The following is a 20,588-nucleotide window of genomic DNA, read 5'->3' as shown; positions in this document are numbered from 1 at the left end:
TTCATGCGGCCCATTCTGTTAGGAGTTGCGGTTTCACTGCCTCCTGCTGATCGAGGAGGTGGAGGGGCGGCGGCGAGGAGGCTTCCTTCCGCCCCTCTGGGTGTGTGAGCTGGGGGAAGAGGATGAGGGAGCAGAAATCGAGAAGTGACGTCCTGAACCGCAAGTGGGGATCGCCCGGGTACCCCAAACAACACGAGCGGTGGGAAGTGCAGTGAAGAGGCAGCGAAGCATCAGCGCTTTCCCAGCAAAGCTCTTTCTTTTCAGCATTATTTCAAACCCCTTCCAACGGTTTTTCAAAGTCTTGTTTTTCTCTGTTGAAAGAAACGCTCAATTTCCCTCCTGTTTGTTTAAATGCCGTTTCGCCAGCGCAGCCCGCGAAGCTTTCGGTGCCGCCAATGCGGCAGCGCCATCTGCTGGCCATTTTTTAAAAATTGCGGAATAGATCCTCCCGAGGTCCCGCCTCCTTCCAGAAGTGACCGATGGAAAGGGGAAAAGAAACATTTTTACAACTTTCAGCACCATAAAAACGACCAGGAAGCCTATGAAAAATGCTCATACTCACCAGAAATGAGGAAATGCACATTAAACCGTGGACACTACTTCTCATTATCACATTGAAAATAGTTTAAAAATGCTAACATCCAGTGTTATGGAAGGTTCAGGGAAATGGCATCTCTCTTTCACACTTAGCTGCTGGAGGGGTGGGTTAGTACAGACTCTAAGGAGAGAGAGACTTTAATATTATCAAAATCACTAACAGTGTTTATGATTCAGAAATACCACTGCTAGAAACTGCCTTCAGAGAGCACAAATATGAAAAAGACACTGGATCAAGGCATTGACTGCAGTGCTGCCTGTAGTTAGGAAAATTTGGAACCTTACAAGACAGTTAAAATAGCGGTGGCTGGGCTTCCCTGGTGGCGCAGTGGTTGAGAATCTGCCTGCCAATGCAGGGTACACGGGTTCGAACCCTGGTCTGGGAAGATCCCACATGCCGCGGAGCCACTGGGCCCGTGAGTCACAACTACTGAGCCTGCGCATCTGGAGCCTGTGCTCCGCAACAAGAGAGGCCGCGATAGTGAGAGGCCCGCGCACCGCGATGAAGAGTGGCTCCCGCTTGCCACAACTGGAGAAAGCCCTCGCACACAAACGAAGACCCAACACAGCCAAAAATAAATAAATAATTCTTTAAAAAAAAAAAAAAAAGCGGTGGCACATACGTGAGAAATCAGTGTTATTAAAAATAGCATGGGAAAATATTATATATTCCAGGAAAATGCTCATGATATACAGAAAAAATGTAATCCTTCTCTAATCAGACTTTATCACATTCAGTATATTATAATGGTGAATACATTTGCCCAAACTCATAGAGTGTACAATACCAAGGGTGAACCCTAATGTAAACTGTGGACTCTTGAGTGCCAATGATACGTCACCGTGGGTTCATCAGTTGTAACAAATGCACCACTCCGGTGGGAAGGCGATGCATGTGCGGGGGCAGGGTGTATAAGAGAACTATCTGTACCTTCCACTCCATCTTGCTGTAGAAACTAAGACTGCTCTAAAAATAATAAAGTCTAGTAAAAAAATTTTAAAAGCAGATTACAAAACAGTATGTGGAGACCGATTTCTGGTGAAGACCGGGGGAGTTCATTGTGGTCTGCCCTGCCTGGGCTCCTCAAGAAAGGACATGTGGGTGGGCGATTCCTACGCATCCTACAGACCCGGGCTTCACAGGAGCCCTGCAGGGGGCTCCTGTGGGGTTGCCGAGAAGGAGCATATGAGCCTGGTGCTGCTACAGCCATCTTGTCACCAGGAGGATGCCTGTTGAGAGAGAAGCTAAGCTGAGGAAAGAGAAATTTAGAGAGAAAGTGAAAGTGAGAAAGAAAGCAGATGTAAAGGTCACGGTTTGAGTTTTGGGCTCCAACTTGACTTGAAGCTAATCTATTCCCGGGCTTTTCAGAGAGTAAATTTCTCTTTGTCAGATTACCCTGCCTTTCTGTCACTCGTAAACCCAAAGGATCCGAGTGCCCTAAACACGAGCTCCCAGCTCATTCACGTTGCAACAAGCCAGTTACTGGAGACGGGCCACGGCACAGATGGGCTTGCCAGGCGGCTTTCTGTCAGCACCTGGAACCCTTCCTCTCAGCAGGCACAGCCAGAGGAAGGGATGTCCAGGGCCTACCTGCCCCTTTCCTGGGCCCGGGCCTGGGCTGATGCTCCCTGGGGACAGAGGAGGTTCCTGCCTCAGAGCTGTGCTTCCGCTTTCCCTCTGCTTAAAATTCTCCCCTCCCCACGCTGCGGTGGCTGCCTCCTCAGCCTCCCCTATGGCTCCCTTAAACACCTCCTCCTCCGAGAAGCCCTCCCTGACCACCTGGCTGAGGGAGACCATTCTGTCCCAGCTTCGGTTTGCTCTGCAAGTGTCTCCCTTCTGATGTTTCAGCTCCATGAGGACAGGGACCCGATCTGTCCTGTTCACCGCTGTGTCCCCAGCTCTTCGCAGGGTCTGGCATAGAGTAGGAGCACCATGAATCGTTGTTTACTGAGAGAGGAGAACGTACACGGCGTATGGGTAAGGCTGGTGAGGGGCCCTATTCTGCTGACTGGGCTGCTGGGGCTTGTGCAGGGCCTTTTCCAGGGAGGGGCATTTTTTTGGCTCTTACCAGGGGACACAGCGACACCAAGTAGAGGACACGCTGCAGGTTCTGGCTTTGACCGAACCAGAACTCTCCCTCCATTTGTGGGTCTTACCTGATGTCAGGGTGTTGAAGCCCAGAGCTGGAGCCTCCCAGGTGGGATGAGGAAAACCAAGGATGTCAGCCAAAGCCGAAACCAAGCACATGACTGATCAAGCAGGGCTGATACAGGGCATGGGACGGGGGGGACCAGGGCCATGGGGCCAAGGAGAGGGAGCAAGGCCCCAACTTGTCTGAGACAACGCACAGAGAACATCGGATGATCCAGGCCATGCGGTCAGAAGCTTATTTCCCTTTGCAATATTTTCCATTCCTTCTGAGTAAATCAGAGAGCAGTCTCAACGTGGTGCTAACAGGTCTCTAAGGCTTGGCTCTGTCTCTTTTGACAGAGGACATCTGGTGGCCTCAGACTCAAGGCCTGTCTCAGACAAAGGCCGCGGAGGTGTAATAACAACGAGAGGTTTCATTGTGCTTATTTTTATAGCTGCCTTCTCATTATAGCAGGTGAATCTGATTTTCCATGGAGGGTTGTAATAGGAAGTTTCTTTTCCAAATACATTTACATGAGTAAAAGGAGACCGCCAGAAGGAAGATGGCTAGTGGATGCTAGACCAGATGGCAGTGCTGTTGGGCCCCGCACGGAGGATTCTGGGAAGGCAGCTGCAGGAGGACGGGACTCTCTGGAGGAGCCCAGGAGAGTCTGGCTGGGGACACGGTGGGAGCTTCCTGTCCCCAGCAAGTGGAACTGGAGCTGGATTTGCTGCTCCAAAGCAGAGTTATAGCTAGGAGACCATTGCTGAGCTAAGGGAATGTAGGCAATGGGGCCAGAGCCCACCCTGAACAGAGCCTCCTGGCTAGCAGGCTAGCTGCCCTGGCTCAGGCCTCAGTACTGATCCTGCGCCCCCCAGGTCCAGCTGGGTGACCCCCAGTGGCCTCTTGGAATCTCAACCTGGGATTATTCTGTCTGCCCAGCCTGCCATACCATATCACTTTGATGTGGACACCCCAGTCCTGGAGCTGCCCCTGTCTCACCATGTCACCTGGAGAGAGCCCCTTCTCCAGGTCTCAGTTTCCCCACCTGTAAACAGAGAGGAGTGAAAGTACCTTGAAGGGACATATCCCCAGGGACATATCTGCAACCTTCTCCTCCCAGTCCTCCAATGTGGGGCTCAGGGAGGAAAGCACAGGCTGGGGGTGACACAGGCCTGCACTTAATTTCCTGCTTTATCTGTTGTTGGCTGTGTGACCTTGGGCAAGTCACTTAACCTCTCAGGGGGTCTGTGTCCTTGTCTGTTAAATGGGATAAGAATATCTCTTGGGCAGAGCTGGACCGCCAGTAATCAGAGAACCCCTAGACACACAGTAGGGCTTCAAAAATGCTGGGGAGCCCCTGGTAGTAACCGTTTCCCCATCCTGGCTTGGGGGTAAGAGACCTGCCAGCATCCCAGGCATGGGGTCTCATAAGGATGACAAATTCCGTCCAAAGGGAGACCTTTGGCTCTGTGTCACATCCAGCAGGAGCCAGAGGCTGCTGGAGCACACCTTCATGTGAACGGGTCCCCCTCAGGCTCTGGGGCCAAGTGCCCAGAGCAGGTTCCTGGGTGTGGGTGTGGATGGCATGGTGTTTCCACCAAGAGCTGCTGGGGCCCTGGGCTGGAGCATGTGTACTGGCGAGGGTCTGGGCTGGGAGGAGGTGGGGCAGGGAGCAACCCAGATGGCAGACTGCCCAGGCGCTGTGGATGATTTTCATCAAGGCCACCGTCAAGTCAATTCAACATGGGGCTTCTCAAATTTTAACCTGCGTACAGAGGAATCACCTTCGTGGGGCAGGAAGGAGAAGGTGGGTGAGGGAATCTTGTTAACATGCAGATTCTGATTCAGAAGGTCTAGGATGGAGCCTGAAATTCTGCATGTCTCATAAGCTCCAGGTGACACAGGTGCTTCTGGTCCGGGGCTCCACCCTGAGCACTGAGGGCAAGTGCCCCTCACCTGTCCTGTGGGCTCAACTTTTGAGAAGTCAGGAGAAAAGGGTCCAATCCCAGCTGCCACCACCCCCAGGGTTCCCTGGAAAGAAAGACTTAGCAGTACCGTGGGGTGGGAGAGGGTCCAGGCAAACAGGGAAGTGGGGTACCCTGGTGGGGTCACAGTGGGCCACAAGGAAAGCTTCCTGGAGGAGGGGGTTGAGGAATTCAAGGACTTGTTCCAGGAACCCAAGAAATGAGCGGGTCTCAGACTTCTGCAGCAAAGGGAGATGTCAGGAGGAGAGGCCGTCGGACACCCTGAGTGGATGAAGACACAGTGTGTGTGGCCCGAAGAAACACCAGTGGACCCACAGGCCAAGGCCATCAGAAGAACTGGGAGGGCAGCATCTAACATCACCAGGAGGAGACAACGTGGGAGGCCTGAAGCTGTGCTTTGTGGGTGGGCCCTTTTCAGAAGCCAGAGTAAGTCCTTTTCCTTACTCTGTGGTACCCAGCCCTTCTTTAAGGATACTGATGGGAAACTCCCCCATATGATTTCTTAGGTCCCTTTTACCTCGCATAAGGTTTTTTCCTCTGTCTCGACACCACACACATGTACACCATATATATGTGATTTTCAGATGCACAGTCACCCTCTACCCCTTACACTTCAGCACCTCTGAAGTCAATGGCATCTTCCTCTCTACTGGCCTGGATCTATGTTGACTTCCATCAAAGAGAATTTGCATCGGTGGTGCAAGGTACCTGAAACACCTGCATCTGAAACCTCTTTACCATGACTTCTCAGCTTGAGGATTTTGGACCACACGGTGTGTGTTTAGACCCCAAACCTGGCTGAGTACCAGTCTGCAGTTCAAATTCTAGAGTCCGCACTCTCCACTCAGTGTCAAATTTGAGTCATGCCTTTCCTCACTGTCCCTTTCTACAAAGCAGGTTTATTCTACGTGGACCGTTACATTGGGAGCTAACTCTTTGCTCGCCCAGCTTTTTGCTGGAAACTCCTACTAAACTCCCCATGTTGGGCATTTTTTTCTTTCTTAGTGAATATTTGGTGCATCTAACAGTTGACAGTAGCATTTTATATTTGATGAAAGAACTTGTAAAATCAATATGATCTTCTTTACTATTACAAAAGAATTGCAGCTCTTTTTATTTTTCCATTTAACACTTTAATTATCCACCTGCCCAGATTTCCAAGAAATCCAATCTCTCCCACTTAAAGTGTCCTTCTCCTGGAGTAAATTGAGATACTTGAAAACTTTCTTTTCCTGAAGGTGTCAGTCTGTGTCTAACCTCCAGGAAGGAGCCTGGTTGGGCCACTCCAGGTGTTGCCACATGGCGTTGCTGTTGAATACGTTCGGTGTAGTTCAGTGAATGCTCGTTCACTGCTCTTTGCTGAGCTAGATCTTGGCTCAGGCCAGTGTGGTGCCCCAGGTTAAGGTTCCCAAGTTACAGCCTCACCCCGATAATAACCTCAGCCACGTGGTTTAGGTCTTCAGGGACTACTAGCCTGATAGGCATATGGGGTCCAAACCAGCCTGTACCATCAACTCCTGCCCTGTGCTGAACCCAGGTCATTGGTCCAGAATCCACTTCACTTGGGGGTCTGACAGCAGACTTCGGTTAAGGGCATCCCAATCCATTGTCCTTCAGATGGGGAGGTGTCGAGCATTCAATCTCTTCTACCCAGAGGTCCCACCTCCCGTCAGGGCTATGTCTACGTAATCCAGAAAGGCCATTCAAGGGACAGTTGCCTTACACATGAAAACCAACCCCAGGCAGTGATTGCTGGTTCTAGCCCAGGATCCTCTCACCCTTCAAAGGATGACATATGGCTCATCCTGGGGACAAAGCTGGCCTTGAGGAGCAGTAGGTGACCTTTTGTTTTGCTGAGTTGGGCCTACACCTAACAGGGAAGAGCTAGAATACTTAGGATAATAGGTGGGGATATTCGCCAGCAAGGTTGAGGGGGGAGGAACAAAGAGGAAAGACTCAGGGCAGCTACAGAGAGATGTCTCTGGGGAAATGGATTAAGCTCTGTCTGTGACGTGCAGTTTAAACCTCTCCTCCAGCTACCTACAGAAACACCAGTGAGGTTGATATGACTCTCCAGTGTTTGGGCAGCTGGGTTTGTGGTTTTGAGACGAAGTGGGTCTGGCATCAGGGGGACACAGGACACAAGCAGAGGCTTCCAAGGATGTCCGGAAGCATCTCTGCTCAACATAGATGGGCAAACGGAGGACCAGAGGAGGGGCTTCTTCAAAGTCATCCCACAAGCTAGAGCCCAAAGTGGCTCTTCCCGCTCAGGATCAACCCCCAAAAGCCCACAAGCCATGGTGATCCCCAATTCTCCAGCTTCCTGCGGGAGCGGCTCAGTACAGATACTCTTGGACGGTGAGTTCCTTCAGGGTGAAGCCCCGGGAGGCGGGCTTCCGGAGCTGGTTCTCCTCCAGTCTCTTCTGCAGGGACACAAAGTCCTTGCCCAGCGCGTAGGCCAGGCGGGCCATGGCGTCCAGCAGCGGGGCGTAGTAACGGTGGCCCTCTCGGGCCTGCAGGCACTGCAGAGCCCTCTCCCCAGCGGCGAAGGCCTCGGCGGGGCGCTCCAGGTCGCGGTGGCACACCAGCATGGCGCACAGGGATGGCACCACCATCGCGGGGCAGTGGGACGCCAGCTTCTCCTGTAGCGGCACGGTGCGCACCAGGATGTCCAGGGCCTTGGTGTACTGCCCCGCGCGCAGGCAGCCGAAGGCCTCCTTCAGCTCGGGCCGCGTGAGGAAATCGATGAACTCGCGCGAGCGGCGCACGCAGCGGATGGCGTAGAGCAGGCTTAGGTACTCTTTGAGGGCCAGCTTGCGCTCGGAGATCATCTCCGGGGTGAAGTTCCCCATCAGGTGCTTTTTGGGGAAGACGACATCTTCGATCTCTTCCCGGAAGGTCTTTAGGAGTTTCTTCTGGAGCATCTCGAAGTCTGAATAACGCCGTTCCAGGATGGCTTTGTTGCTGTCAAAACTCCCCGTCTGGATGACGACGATTTGGTACATCTGCGGTGCAAAGAGAGAGGGCCTTTGACTACACCCTCACGGAGGGTTTCAACTGACAGAGAGAGCCCGGGAAATAAAATAATGATGACCATCATTTAAAGCATACCCTAGAAATGGGTGATGGTTATCTGCAATTCTGGTTTAAATTGCCATCAGCATTGGCTGAGCTGTAACAGCGAATGGTGACAAGAGTCAACCGGAGAATAACAAACAAACACAGTGACGCGGAGGCATCCTGGGGCAGAAAGGACGCACAGGAATCTGCCGTGCGGGGGGCCTGGCGCGTTCTTGGTTTTACGTGGTCAAAACTGGGCCTCAGCTTCCTGAACTGGGAGGCTTGGATTAATAAGATCTGTGTTTTCCAGGTGTGGAACTCCTGGGAGATGGTTTTAGGTGATATACTGGCAGTGATGTTACAAGTAAGAAAACTATTCTTTTCTCTTCTCTTTCAAGAGAATGCTGATTAAGGACACAGACTGCCTGGGTTATAATTCCAGCCCACCACGGTCTAGCTGTATGGTTTTAGGTAGGTACTTTAACCTCTCTGAGCCTCCGTTTTCTCATCCAGAGAATGAGGATAGTAGCCTGCCTCACTGGGTGAGGATCAAATGAGTTAGTGCATTGAAACCATGACGTGCAGTCAGCACTCAGGGTCAGCTATTATTAGTACTCCACTCCCATTTGGGGAACGGTGGGGGGCAAAGAAAGGCTGTGTGGCTCTTCCATAGTCGTCAACCTCTCCCCCAACATAGGCTGAAATTCCATCCCAAAGAAAACAGCCCCAAGCCCAGCTTTCCACCAGCCGTGGTAAGCAGCTAGAATTTAATAACAGCCCTGAGCTTTCCTTGTATTTACTTTTATAATGACCTTTTCTTATGCTGTGTGATACTGGTTTTCCATTTAAGGTATTTCCCTTTGAAATAAATCTATTCAGTGTTTTTAAAAAGTGATCCACTTTAAAGAAAAAATGAGGTACATAATAAAAATGATATGAGGGTATCAAAAACAATGAAGAGGGGATACAGATGATAATACTGGGTAACATGGAATTAAACTGGGCCGTTTGCTTCTTAGGCTGAGGCACCTTGACTCTCCAGTCCTCATGGTGCTGAGCGTGAAATCTCACTTTTGGACCATTTTTTGCCAGAAGACCTCTGTGAGTTAAAGTGTGTCAATCCATCTTCTGGTCAAGGAGACTGAAGTGCCACCAGCCTTGCCCAGGGCCAGGAAGGAGGCCGTGAAGGCACGCCATCACTTTTGGTCTCTGCTTACCACAAACCTGGAGACTCTCGCCTCCTCGATGCGGGCGGAAGCGATCTCGAAGAGCAGTTTGACGTGCTTCCAGCAGCGTTTCTGGGTCCGCCAGTACTCCTGCAGCTCCCGCGTGGTCATGCTGGAGTTGGAGCTCTGGCTGCCGTGGGCATCTGGAAGGACCACACGCTTAAGGACTAGCACAGGTCAGTGTGCTTTGGGGGCAAGGGCTTGGGGAGATGGCTGGGTCTGTCTGGGATGAGCCGTGGGAATCTGGAAGCGCTGTGAATATCCCCCTCCTCCATCCCACCTTGGATAGGCCCAGTCGGGCATCAATCAGACCCCTACACCCAACCTGGCTGAATCCATCTCGCCGTGGGCAACCTGGGACAGACCAGCATCCCCAAGAGGCTTCTTGGTTGGGAAATGCAGTGTGTTTGTGGTACATCGTCCACTTCTGGCTGTTGTGAAACCCCATGCTCCTGCAGAGCAGGGATGTGGCTGGTTGGTTTCCACCCTCCTTACTGCCTGCGGAGCGCACACCAGCGGATGATGGGGGGAGCTTTGAGGATGCTGGGCTCCAGGTTCAGCTTGGCCGGCCCTTCCTCTCTCATCTCATTTCCCACACTCCCTGCTTTTTCTTGCACATGCCACTTCTTCTGCCTCAAATGCCATCCTCTTTCCCTGCCTCAAAAAGTAACAGTGTTTCTTAAACCTCACTTAAGCCCTAGGCCATTCTGAGAATCTTGGCAAAGATTAGAATCCTTCCTCCCCCCAAATGCACAAACCACTGTATATTTTATTTCAAAGGACATGTGTCCCAGGAGCCCTTCTCCAATGTGTCTTTCAAGACCCAACCCATATATCATTTCAACTGCCCTTTGGTCTTAGAATAAGAGCCTCCCACCTTGTCCCTGTGCCTTTTCCTTGGCATCTTACGTTATTTTCTACAGATCCGTTTCCTTACTAAGCTTGAAGGCCAGCACGGTGTGTGATTGTTCCTGCTTCCCCAGTGCCTGCATAGGGCCAGGAACAGAGCAGGCGGTCAGCCAGCACATCTTGAAGGGTTGCATGCATATGGCAGACGTTTGCTCCAGGAGCTGGCGCTATAGCAGACACTGTCAGTGCCCGGCCATGCCCCCTCACTGGCATTGACTGTTTTGGAACATCCCACTGGCTTCTATCGGAAGCACCTAGGACTCTCCCCCTGAGGGCTTTCTTGGGCCATTGCAGCATGTTGTGGAGCATACCTCAGCCAATGGAGGATGGGACCCGGGGACAGCAGCCTGGCCTCCTCGCCTCTGGGATGGTACAGCTCTAAGGTGTGCTCCATACGGTCTCCCACACGACCCCCATTGGGACTGAGCCCTAGTTGCCCACAGTGGTAATCTTTTCATCGACATCCCGTACTGGTTTCCTGCCCTTCCTTTCCTCGGTTTCCCACTCCCCTGCCATACCTCCTGGCATTGTCTCCTGGATAAACCACTTGTACCAAATCCCTGTCTCAGTGTCTGCTTTGGGATAACACAAGTTAAGTGAGCTGCCCTGTTTCTCATGGCATCCATTGAAGTATGCACATTTGTATTTCAAATGTCTTCAAACCTCTATCCCCGCGACCACGCCCCAAACCTCAAGCCCACCTAAGTGCTCTTCAGGTCCTGGACGTGGGAGGTCTGGGCCAGGGGCTGATGCTTTCGGCTTGGTCCCTGCCATGCACTGGGATATGGGTCTTGTCCATCCAGGGCTCCTGGCGTGCTTGGGACTTGCCATGCTCCAAGGCTGCCAGGAAAACAAGAGAGAACAGTGAGTGCCCACTTGTGTTGGGCTTCCTGGTGGGTCCTGGGGTGCCCATAATCCCCACTGCTGAGCCCTCCACTGCCCACCTAGCCATCCGCCCAACGGCCAGATGCTGAGCCTGGGCCTGGCCCTTTGCTGGACCGATCACACCAAGGCTGAGCAGAACCTTCTTTTATAGTTAGGATCCTTGTATTATCGAGTTGCTCTGAACTTTAAATGAGGTGACTTTAAGCAAAGGTAGTAGCTGAATGATTACTTGAGAGAAAATTGCTGGCTTGTCCAGAAAAACCAATATTTCATTTCATATTACATGTGTAAATAGAATCTCAGTGTCCAAAGCAAGGAGGCTGGTGTGTATCCTTCCCTTTTCTCTCTCTTTATCTTTAAGCAAACATTTACTAACAACTTGTTATACCCACTTCATATACACGCAGGCTCTTCACACCCACTATCTGATTTGACACCCACGATAATCTATCATGACTCCAGTAACAGATAAGGAAACCGAGGTTTAGCCCAAGGTCACGTGGCTGGTGGGCGTGACCAACCAAGCAAAGCCAGATGCCTGTGGTGTGCAGGCCGCACACCCTGCACTCAACGCCCACTCTCTCGCTTCGTCTGAATCTGTGCGTGGTAGGAGCTTTTCGTCTCCATTTTATGGTAAAAGAACGGAGATTTTGAGCTGCCCAGGATCAAGAGCTGGTAAATGGTGGGCAGGGCATAAACGCAGGCTGATCTGACTTCAGAATCCTCTCCCTGGTACTCAGGAGAGGGTGGGCAGCAGGAGTCCTGGGGTTCAGTTTATGCATAACTCTGTCTGTGACCCAGGTAAGTGAACAAGATGAGCTGGTGCCTGGAAGTTATTTAACTTCTCTGAGTCTCAGTTTCCTACAAAAGGGGCACGACAACCTTCACGAGGCTGGTGTGAGTGTTAAGTCAGGCACACCGTGCGAAGTGCCAGATCGGGGCTGCGCACATACCAGACACCGTATTAGTCCCGTTTATTAGTACCTGACCCGTGATAGATGCTCTAGGAAATATTTGAGAAATAAATGGCTGAATTAAACTGTAAGTTGGAATACAAGTTAAAATGTCTGAGACAAATTAGAAAAAGGGCCAATTAAAACATCGGCTCAGATGGAGCGAGTAGCTGGGGTACCATTTAGGCACAGAAATTCAAAATAAGAAGGGTGCAAGTGACCTGACCTCCTTCTTAACGTGCTCTTGCTGTGTCAGGTGAAAGGAACCCTGGGGCATTCTCCAGGGGGCTCTGTGCTGGTGTCCAGTGGGTGGTTCTCAGGGACCCTCTGTCCAGCCTCATCCTATACAGATGGGAAACCGAGGCACAGAGCAGGGCATGGCTGGACCAGGGCTGCACACGCTTGAGTACCCTATAGCTTTCTCCCCTTAAGGAGAAAGGGGAGTCTCTAGTCCTCAGTTTCCCCATCTGTGAAATGGGGAAAGCAATCCTGTGACTACAAAAGCTCTTTGGGGACAGCTGTACATGGTGTTCTGTGAGCCCTTCCCTCCCATCTCTACACCCCACAGAGCAAAGATTTCTAGGCTTTACAACAAAATATGACAAGTGTTGGTACTCCTGGCTTGGGGGCCTGTCCTTGGCCCAGCGGACAGCAGCTGCCCAGCCCCTCCACCATCCAGCTCTGGGAGCAGTCACCCTTGCTCCTTCCTTCCCAGGTGCCCTGAACATCACTTCTCCCTCTAAGGGATGCCTGCCATGTCCAGCCTTCTTCTGATGGGCACACAGGGCCCCCTTCAGAGCCCATGCTACCTCTCTGAGGGGGCAGGAGGGGACATTCCATCAGGGGTGAAACTCCAGCAGAGTAAAGCACCCTGGTCCAACCTAGGAGACAGAAGATCCTAGACATTGGATGGGCACACTCCCAAATGTGAGCATATATCAGAACTTCCTCAGGGGCGGGGGTGGAGGTGGAGGTGCCGAGGGGTAGATTTCCTGCTCCCAACATCAGAGAGTCCCATCTAGCAGGTCCTGGGGTGAGCCCTGGATTCTGCCTTTTGCACAGGTCCCGAGGGCTATGCTGAAACAGGCGTTCCCTGGCACCACTTTTTGAGAAACACAGGTTTGGTGGATCATTCCCCAGGCTCAAGAGAGGTTGGAGAAGCTTCTGGCACTTCAAAAGGAATTGAGGAGACGGAGGGTCAAGGAGCTGCCCCCCTTCTCTGCCCCAATGCACTGAGGGGAGTCCTGCGTATCTGTCACCAGCCCTTCTCCCTGCCACCCTGCCCCCAAGGGGTACCGAGGGACGGTTACAGGAGGAGGGGGCTCAGGCCACAGGCGGGCAGAGGCCCACTGAGCTTGGGATCAGACACTGACCTGAGGTCTCTGGTCCTGTGCGTGTCCAGGGGTCCAGGAGGGACGTCACATGGCCCCCTTCAGCTCTCTGTTCCAAGCTCTGGGCGAGCAGGCCAGTGGCTGCCACTTTGCTAAGTTCCCTGTATGAAAACAGGAAATAAGCTGTGTGACCCGCTCCTGGTTGCCCCAGCCCATTGGCTGATGAAAGATGGTAGTGAACTCAACTAACAGACAGTCAGAGGCTGCCCTGCTGGGCCAGACCTGGCAGGGCAGGGCGGGCCTGGATCTCAGTTCCCACATCAGCCTGTCTGACCCTCAGGGTCCTTGACAATCTCTGGCATTTTGGACATTAGTTCCCAAAGCTCTTTAATGTTCATTATCCTACCCTAGTGAGCTAGGCATGATGGGGGCCATCCTGCTCTAAGGACAGATGGGGAAACTGAGGCTTGGAGCAGAGCTGGTGGGATGCAGAGCCAGGGCCGGATTGGGGGCGGGTAGACTCAGAGTGCCTTCCTCTGGCGGAAGCTGCATCCCACATGCCAGACAGAAAGTACCAGGGAAGCCAAACCTCTGGGCAGTTGCATGATTTGTAGCCAACCATATTGTGGCCTGGAGTGCAGGAGGCTGGAACAAGACAAAAAATAAAACCTCCCAGCTCCCCCCGCCCCCCCAAGAAGTCTACCATGTATCTCTCCCCAGCTATGGTTCCTCCCCTTCCCGGTCCTGATTTTTGATGGGGATTAATTCCTTGCTTTTCTTTGTAATTTATCACCTACTAACAGACCCCAAAACAATAGTTTCATTTTATTCATTTTTGAGTTTTATATTAATTGAGCCACACATACTGTTTGTATACTTTGGTGCTTTGCTTCTTTCATTCAGCATTTATGTGAATAAGATTTATCAATTTTTTTGTGTGTAGCTAAAGCTTTTTCATTTTTACTGCTGTGTTGCTACATTATTTGAATATATCAGTACTTACCTTTTTTTTTGTCTATTGGTGCACATTTGGGTTGTTGCTAGTTTGGGCCATCATGATCAGTGCTGCTGGGAATATTCTTACACATTCATCCAATACACACATTTATCTGAAGCGAACTTACTGGGTCTCAGAGTATGAATAGCTTCAACTGTACTCAGTCATGCCAAACACTTTTCCTGAGTGGTTGTGTCATTTTGCAATCCCACCAGCAGTGTATGAAGGCTCTAGAAGTTCTGCATCCTCCCCTACACTTGATATGGTCAATATTTTTTATTTCAGCCATTCCAGTGGGTGTGTAGTGGTATCTCGTCATGGTTTTTTTTTTTTTTAATTAATTTATTTATTTTTGGCTGTGTTGGGTCTTCGTGGCTGCTTGTGGGCTTTCTTTTTTCAGTTGCGGTGAGCGGGGGGCTACTCTTCATTGCCGTGCGCGAGCCTGTCATTGCGGTGGCCTCTCTCGTCATGGAGCACCAGCTCTAGAGCGCAGGCTCAGTAGTTGTGGCACACGGGCCTAGCTGCTCTGCAGCATGTGGGATCTTCCTGAACCAGGGCTCGAACCCGTGTCCCCTGCATTGGCAGGCGGATTCCTAACCACTGCGCCACCAGGGAAGCCCTCGTCATGGTTTTAAGTTGCATTTCCCTAGTGACTAGTGATGTTGAGCATCTTTTCATGGGCTTATTTGCCATCCTTATATCCTTTTTGGTGAAGGGTCTGTTCAAGTCCATTGCTCATTTTTCTCATTGGCTTATTTTCTTCATGGTTTGTAGGTGTTCTTTATGTATTCATGTGGGTATATGTGCTCCTCAATAATATCTTTCCCATCCTATGGTTTGCATTTATACTCTCTTCTAATGGGTTCTTTTGATAAATAGAAGTTGCCAACTTTAAAGCATTCAACTGTATCAATCTTTTCTTTCATAGCTGGTGTCATACCGTTAAGACCATGGACATTACTCCTTTATCGTTCTTTCTGCAACAACTTCACAGGCCACTGTGAGGCTTAAGATGAGTTAAGATGCTCAAAGCACTTAGGGCGATGCTGGTACCTAGTAAGCACTGTACAAGGGCGGGCAATTCTTGTTATTCTACAAACCTTTCTAGTTTGCCTTTCTTACTTGCGTCAGTATAATGCCCTTAGAGTAAGTAGATTTTTGTGTATGGTGTGAGGTAGGAGGTCCACGTTTTTTCCCCACATGTTCACCTACTGGCCTTATTTATTGAAATGGCCACCCAATCCCACTGCTTGGCAGTGCCATCCCTGTTATAAAAAGAGTATCCACACATGTCAGGGTCTGTTTAGCTCTAGGGGAAGGGCCATCAGTAGTGTGCCTCTGGCCTGCTAGTTGGTGAGCCCCTGGGGGGGCAGGGGCCATATCTCATTCACCTCCACCTTGCACTGCCCCATAGAACACCTGGTGTGGCGTGGAGATGCAGGCTCTGTATAGAGGGAGGCTGGAACTCCGTCTCTCCTCCTCTCTGAGTCCTGTCCTGGGCCTGGAACCTGCGAGATACCAGTGTAGATTCTGAGCCCTTCTCTGCAGCCCTGTGTGCCTCCCACCTCCAACCAGCAACCATGGGGAAGAGTGTGTAGAAGCCACTGCTTCCTCTTCTCAGGGTGGGAGATGCTTTTTGGAAACCCCCAGACGCGCAGGAGCGTCTGGTCTGCATAGGAAGGAACTAGCTGGACCAGAGTAACCAGGAGAGGCCACACTTGGCCACCTGCCGGGTGTTGGCTTTTCTCTGAAGGACAGGGCTCGAGGTGGCAGAGGACCTCTATGTGTCTACAAGGACAGACAGGGCTCCACTGTCATGGGGGGGTGTGGAACAGGAATGGGCATCCCCCCACTGCACTACTGAAGCCAAAGGGGACACCAAGGGGCCTTGGGAACTCAGGAAGGGAAGTGCTGGCATGTCAGAGTCTAGGTGTCTTCCCTAGAATTCACCCGGCTTGGACCCTTCATTGGCCTCCCCCCGCATTCCGAGTAAACCCAGCCCCCCCGGCTGAGGCCTCCGTAATCTGCTGGTTGCCCCCTTCTTAACCTCATTCGCACCCTTCCCGGCATCACTTACCACACACCGGCCATCCGGACTGCTTTCTGTTCCTCAAATGTGCTTCTCAGCCTTTGCGCTTGCAATTCCTTCAGCCATCAATGTCCTGCTCTCGCTTCCTTCCATGACAAGCTCTTTTCTTTCTCATCCTCAGGGTGCAGCTCGATCTTCTCTATTTTGTGCAGCCCTTCTTGACCCCCTGTCAAGAACTATCATTGTTTTGCTTATTTGTTTACTTGTTTAGTGCCCGTCTGGAATGCCTTGATCACGGGGACTTGGTCTGTGGCAGCGTTCTGTCCCCAGTACCCACTGCAGCGCCTGCCACCTAGTGGGTGCTCGGTAACTGTGTGAATGAATGAATGAGTGGGCGAACGCAGAGAAGTGGAGATCGGGCTGTGACTCCAGATCAGCCCTGACTCACTGTGCGACCTGGGTAGGCCACTGCCCTCTCTGAATGTCAGTTTCCTTAATTGCAACATGAGATTAAGTTAAGGATCCTCCCAGCACCAAAGCATTCCACACTGGGCAGATAACAATACTGTAAACTACCACTCACTGCTGCTCTGGATGTCTGACAAGCTTGGGACTCCAACACCGAAACACCACTTTTGAGAAATTCAGTAAGAATTGATTGATCACAGGTGTGCCTCCACGTGTCTGGCAAAGAAAACCCAAACTGGGGAGGTGTTTGTTCGTAAGTAGGTGATGCAAAACCCGGTCATGTCAATCTTGTTTTCCCATAGCTGGGTATACAAACATTAGCTTTTAAAAAATCTCAAAAGTTCTTAATACTGCAGGGTTTTAAAATTAGGGCCACAGACAGAGTGCGCTGTGGGGCACCGATGTGGTTATACTGAGACATAGCAGAGCGACGGGTGGGTCGGGGGTGTGGGACTGGCGTGTGGGTTTCTATTTCTATACTGCAGGCTGGGGAAACACCTCAGCCCTTCCTGGGCCTCACACAAGCTCTGTCAGTCCTTCTGATCTGTGTAAGAATTCATGGCTAAAATGTGGAGAAAATCTAACTTTAATTATCAGCAGGACACAAACATCTTGTGTTCCTGGGAGATCTGTTTGCTTAGGTAAAGGCTTTGATGAGTTTGCATGGGAGTTTAGGGCAATTGCACATAGTTTGAAGGTTTGTGCCCTGCCCAGAGTGCCTCAGGAGGGCAGGAGTGGGGCTGAAATCCAGCCCTCACTCTGCTTTTCCAAGCTGGCTCCTGTGTTCCCTCAGGTAAAGGGGACGCCTTTTTCTAATCTGAAAAAAAGGGTGATGTGAGCTGGCTGTGAGTGAACTAATGATGGAGGATTGAGAAACTGTTTTTCAAAGACAGTAAGTTCAGCTGGTGGAATATTCTGTTTTGCTGAAGTGGAATTTGGAAGCTTGGGGCTAGAAGGGAAGGGTTTGAGAAACTGAAGGTGATTCTAGAAACCATATGGGGGAGGGGGAGAAGAGAGGAGACACAGTAAGGAGTCTGCAGAAGAGGAGGCCCACCCATCAGGGGAGCTGGATTTGTTGGGTTTCTGATCTTCAGCAAAACCCGCCTGATTCACTGATGAGCTTGGAGTTGGTTAGGGCTGGAGGTGGGGGGAGGGGACAAAATGTGGGTCTGGTCTTGAGATGGGGATGGGTAAGACCAGAGGCTGTCCAAAAGCCCCAGGTACATTGGGTTCCTCAGGTTTGAGGCAGCTCAGTAAAAAGCTGCCTTCTCTACCGTGCCTTTCCCTCGTGCATTGTCTCTCTTTTAATAAGTCACTCAACAAACTTGGGCCAGGCACTGGGCCAGAGGTGGAGGTCCAGCAATGGTGAAGGAATGTCTCAAGCCCTCAAGGGCTCACAGTCTGGTGGAAAAACAGGATGGACACATGGAGCATGAACTGAAACAGAACACCATCCAGGCTGAGAGCAAACAAGAGCACAGGCAGGCTGCTCTTTGGTAGCTCAGAGGACTGGAGACTTCCGTGGGGACAGTGGAAAGCTCCCTGGAGGGAGGTGGGCACTGAAGGATTGGTAAGTCCCAACAAAAGGAGTGAAAGAAAGATGTGGGCTTGATTAACAGCTCCACCATCCTGTAGCTGAGTCATCTTAGGAAAATTATTTACCTCTTGGAACCTGTCTCTTCATCTCAAAAGAGCCGGGGCAAAGAATAGTACCTATTCCATAAAGAGGCTCATGTGAGGGATGAGAGTACAGTGCCTGGCATATAGTAAGTATTCAATAAATAACATTCATATTATACAGAGTTCAGGGCTTACTCTGTGCCAAGTTCTATATTTGTACTCCTCACGACAAGATCTAAGTGAATTGTCAACACCACTTAGCTGTTAGGGAAACTGAGGCCAAGGTTAAATAACTGGCCCAAAGGTATAGAGATCTGGGATTCAAATCCAAGTTCGCTGGAGTCCAAAGTCTATGCTATTCAACCTGTTGCCTCCCACTGAGGCCCAGAGTGAGCAAAGCACAGAGGTGGGAGGACCAAGAGCTATAAGGACACTGGTGCATCATGTGGGCCTGGCTGTAGAATGGTTTGGACACTGGTGGGTGGGTGGGCTGCTTGGAGCAGAGTGGGCTGCTTGGAGCAGGGGACCAGCACGGAGACTGCTGCTCAGTGTGAGGTTGAGGAGAGACTAGTTAGAATCATGGGGAATGGCTGGGCGCTCCTGCCAGGTGAGAGATGACAGTGATTTGGACCCAAGTAGTAATAGTGGCTATGGTAAGAAGTGGCTGCATTCTGAATATGTTTTGAAGGTCAGGTTGACAAATTTGCTCCCAGGTTGGATGTGGAGTATAAGAGAAGATGAATCGGGTAAGTTTTCCAGGTTCAGTTGCTCTGTTACTTTGCTTAAGTAATCTGCTATTATTGGGCATTCAGGAGGCTTCCAGGTTTTTGCTGTTACAGATAAGATGGTGGTGAACATCCTTGTAGATGGATCTGTACACCATCTGGAATGATTTTCCTGGGGTTAGATTCAGTGCCTCTAACACAGCATTTCCCAGCCTCAACCAAATGTGCACCAGCAGTGCAGGTATTTACCTGGAGGCAGTGTGGGGTAGTGGTTTGAGCATGAACTTTGATGTCAGACATCTGGGGGGCAAATCTCCGCTCTGCTGTCATGACTTGGATAAAGTAATTAACTTTTCTGTGCCTCAGTTTCTTCCTCTACAAATTAGGGAAAAGATAGTCAATATCCTGTAGGTAGGATTAAATGAGTATCTGTAAAGCACTATGTCAATGTCAGTTTTTTTCCTTGAAATTGACTTTACATTTAAAATTTTCCAAGTACAAATGTTTTTTTTTTTAATTTATTTTTATTTTATTTATTTATTTTTGGCTGTGTTGGGTCTTCGCTGCTGCATGCAGGCTTTCTCTAGATGTGGCGAGCGGGGGCTGCTCTTCGTTGCGGTATGCCGGCTTCTCATTGCAGTGGCTTCTCTTGTTGCAGAGCATGGGCTCTAGGCACATGGGCTTCGGTAGTTGCAGCATGCGGGCTCAGTAGTTGTGGCTCACGGGCTCTAGAGCGCAGGCTCAGTAGTTGTGGTGCACGGGCTTAGTTGCTCCGTGGCATGTGGGATCTTTCTGGACCAGGGCTCGAACCCATGTCCCCTGCATTGGCAAGCGGATTCTTAACCACTGTGCCACCAGGGAAGCCTCCAATTACAAATGCTTTAAAAGGAATGTTTATATTAATACCTTCAATGAAAAACCAGCAATCACTTGCCAGGAATAAGAAATCATAAAATAAAATAAATCTGATGTAAACAAAACAGTGCTGGTGAATTCTAGTTAGATAATGTCACAGAGCCAAGTAGACTAGGCAGTGTTAGAGAGGTGTTCAAGCCCTATTAGTACTAAACTGAGATGGCTTGCCTCAACTTAGAAGAATTGAAAGAAAAATGTAGAAAGAGGAAGTTTAAATGCCCTGTCCACTGCTACCTAACACGGAACCATCACACTCCAGAGAACTCTGTCCTGGGACTTCACAATAGTAAGGCTTTAGATGACTATGAACTTCCTGACCCTCAAAGGGTGCGTTGGGTAATACTGACCCCAACAGCTTTCCTAGCTTTTCAATTCACAGGATATCTCCGTGTGTGTGTGTGTGTGTGTGTGTGTGTGTGTGTGTGTGTGTGTGTTAGATGGGGGACTTGTCCTGAGAGACTCTTCGATTCCCTCCGGTTGAAAGGTGGCTCAGGAAGGATGACATACTTGGCCCGGGTCACGCGGCACCGGCCGTCCAGCCTGCCTCTGCCCTGCCTGCTCCGCCGCCCACGGTCCGGCTGGCTCTCTCGGGAGGGGCGGGGCTGCCAGGCAGAGGGTGGGCAGTGGGGGCGGGGCACGTCGGGGGCGGGGCCGGGGCCCGGGTGCCCGCGCAGCCCAGGCTGGAGCTGAGCCGGGGAGTCAAGACTCAAGCTGCGGGGAGGAATCGGGGCGCCGGGCGTGAGTGGTCGTGGG

General features: G+C 50.9%; 2 protein-coding genes across 3 annotated transcripts in view; one reads left to right on the top strand and one right to left on the bottom strand.

Moving 5' to 3' along the window:
- Positions 1–1,206: 1,206 nt before the first annotated feature.
- Positions 1,207–15,676, bottom strand: SNX20 (sorting nexin 20). Of its 2 annotated transcripts, XM_082366681.1 has the most exons (4): positions 13,124–15,676; positions 10,614–10,752; positions 8,995–9,146; positions 1,207–7,722 (listed from the first exon to the last, which is right to left on the bottom strand). In XM_082366681.1, the coding sequence occupies exons 2-4, from the start codon at positions 10,741–10,743 to the stop codon at positions 7,054–7,056; spliced, it is 951 nt and encodes a 316-aa protein (XP_082222807.1). In that variant the 5' UTR covers positions 10,744–10,752; positions 13,124–15,676; the 3' UTR covers positions 1,207–7,053. The 2 variants fall into 2 exon arrangements, with proteins under 2 accessions (XP_082222807.1, XP_082222808.1); XM_082366682.1 differs by lacking the exon at positions 13,124–15,676 and having other exon boundaries at positions 10,614–10,905.
- Positions 15,677–20,532: 4,856 nt separating this feature from the next.
- NOD2 (nucleotide binding oligomerization domain containing 2) overlaps positions 20,533–20,588 on the top strand; it is a 30,764-nt gene continuing 30,708 nt past the window's right edge. Inside the window, exon 1 of the mRNA XM_082366621.1 lies at positions 20,533–20,573. The gene's annotated coding sequence lies outside the window, so the exon portion shown is untranslated. The remainder of the gene's footprint in view (positions 20,574–20,588) is intronic.

Source organism: Balaenoptera borealis, assembly GCF_965194805.1.
Source record: "Balaenoptera borealis genome assembly, chromosome: 19".
NCBI classification, from domain to species: Eukaryota; Metazoa; Chordata; class Mammalia; order Artiodactyla; family Balaenopteridae; genus Balaenoptera; species Balaenoptera borealis.
Note: the sequence above shows the minus strand (reverse complement) of the source record. Positions and strands in the feature narration are given on the sequence as shown.

Excerpts from the sequence above, each read along its gene's own strand:
- SNX20 (XM_082366681.1), bottom strand. The coding sequence starts at position 10,743 with ATGGCAAGTCCCAAGCACGCCAGGAGCCCTGGATGGACAAGACCCATA. Across the intron at positions 9,147-10,613 it reads AGGACCTGAAGAGCACTTAG|ATGCCCACGGCAGCCAGAGC; the intron begins GTGGGCTTGAGG and ends TGGTCCTTCCAG. Across the intron at positions 7,723-8,994 it reads CGAGAGTCTCCAGGTTTGTG|ATGTACCAAATCGTCGTCAT; the intron begins GTAAGCAGAGAC and ends TTTGCACCGCAG.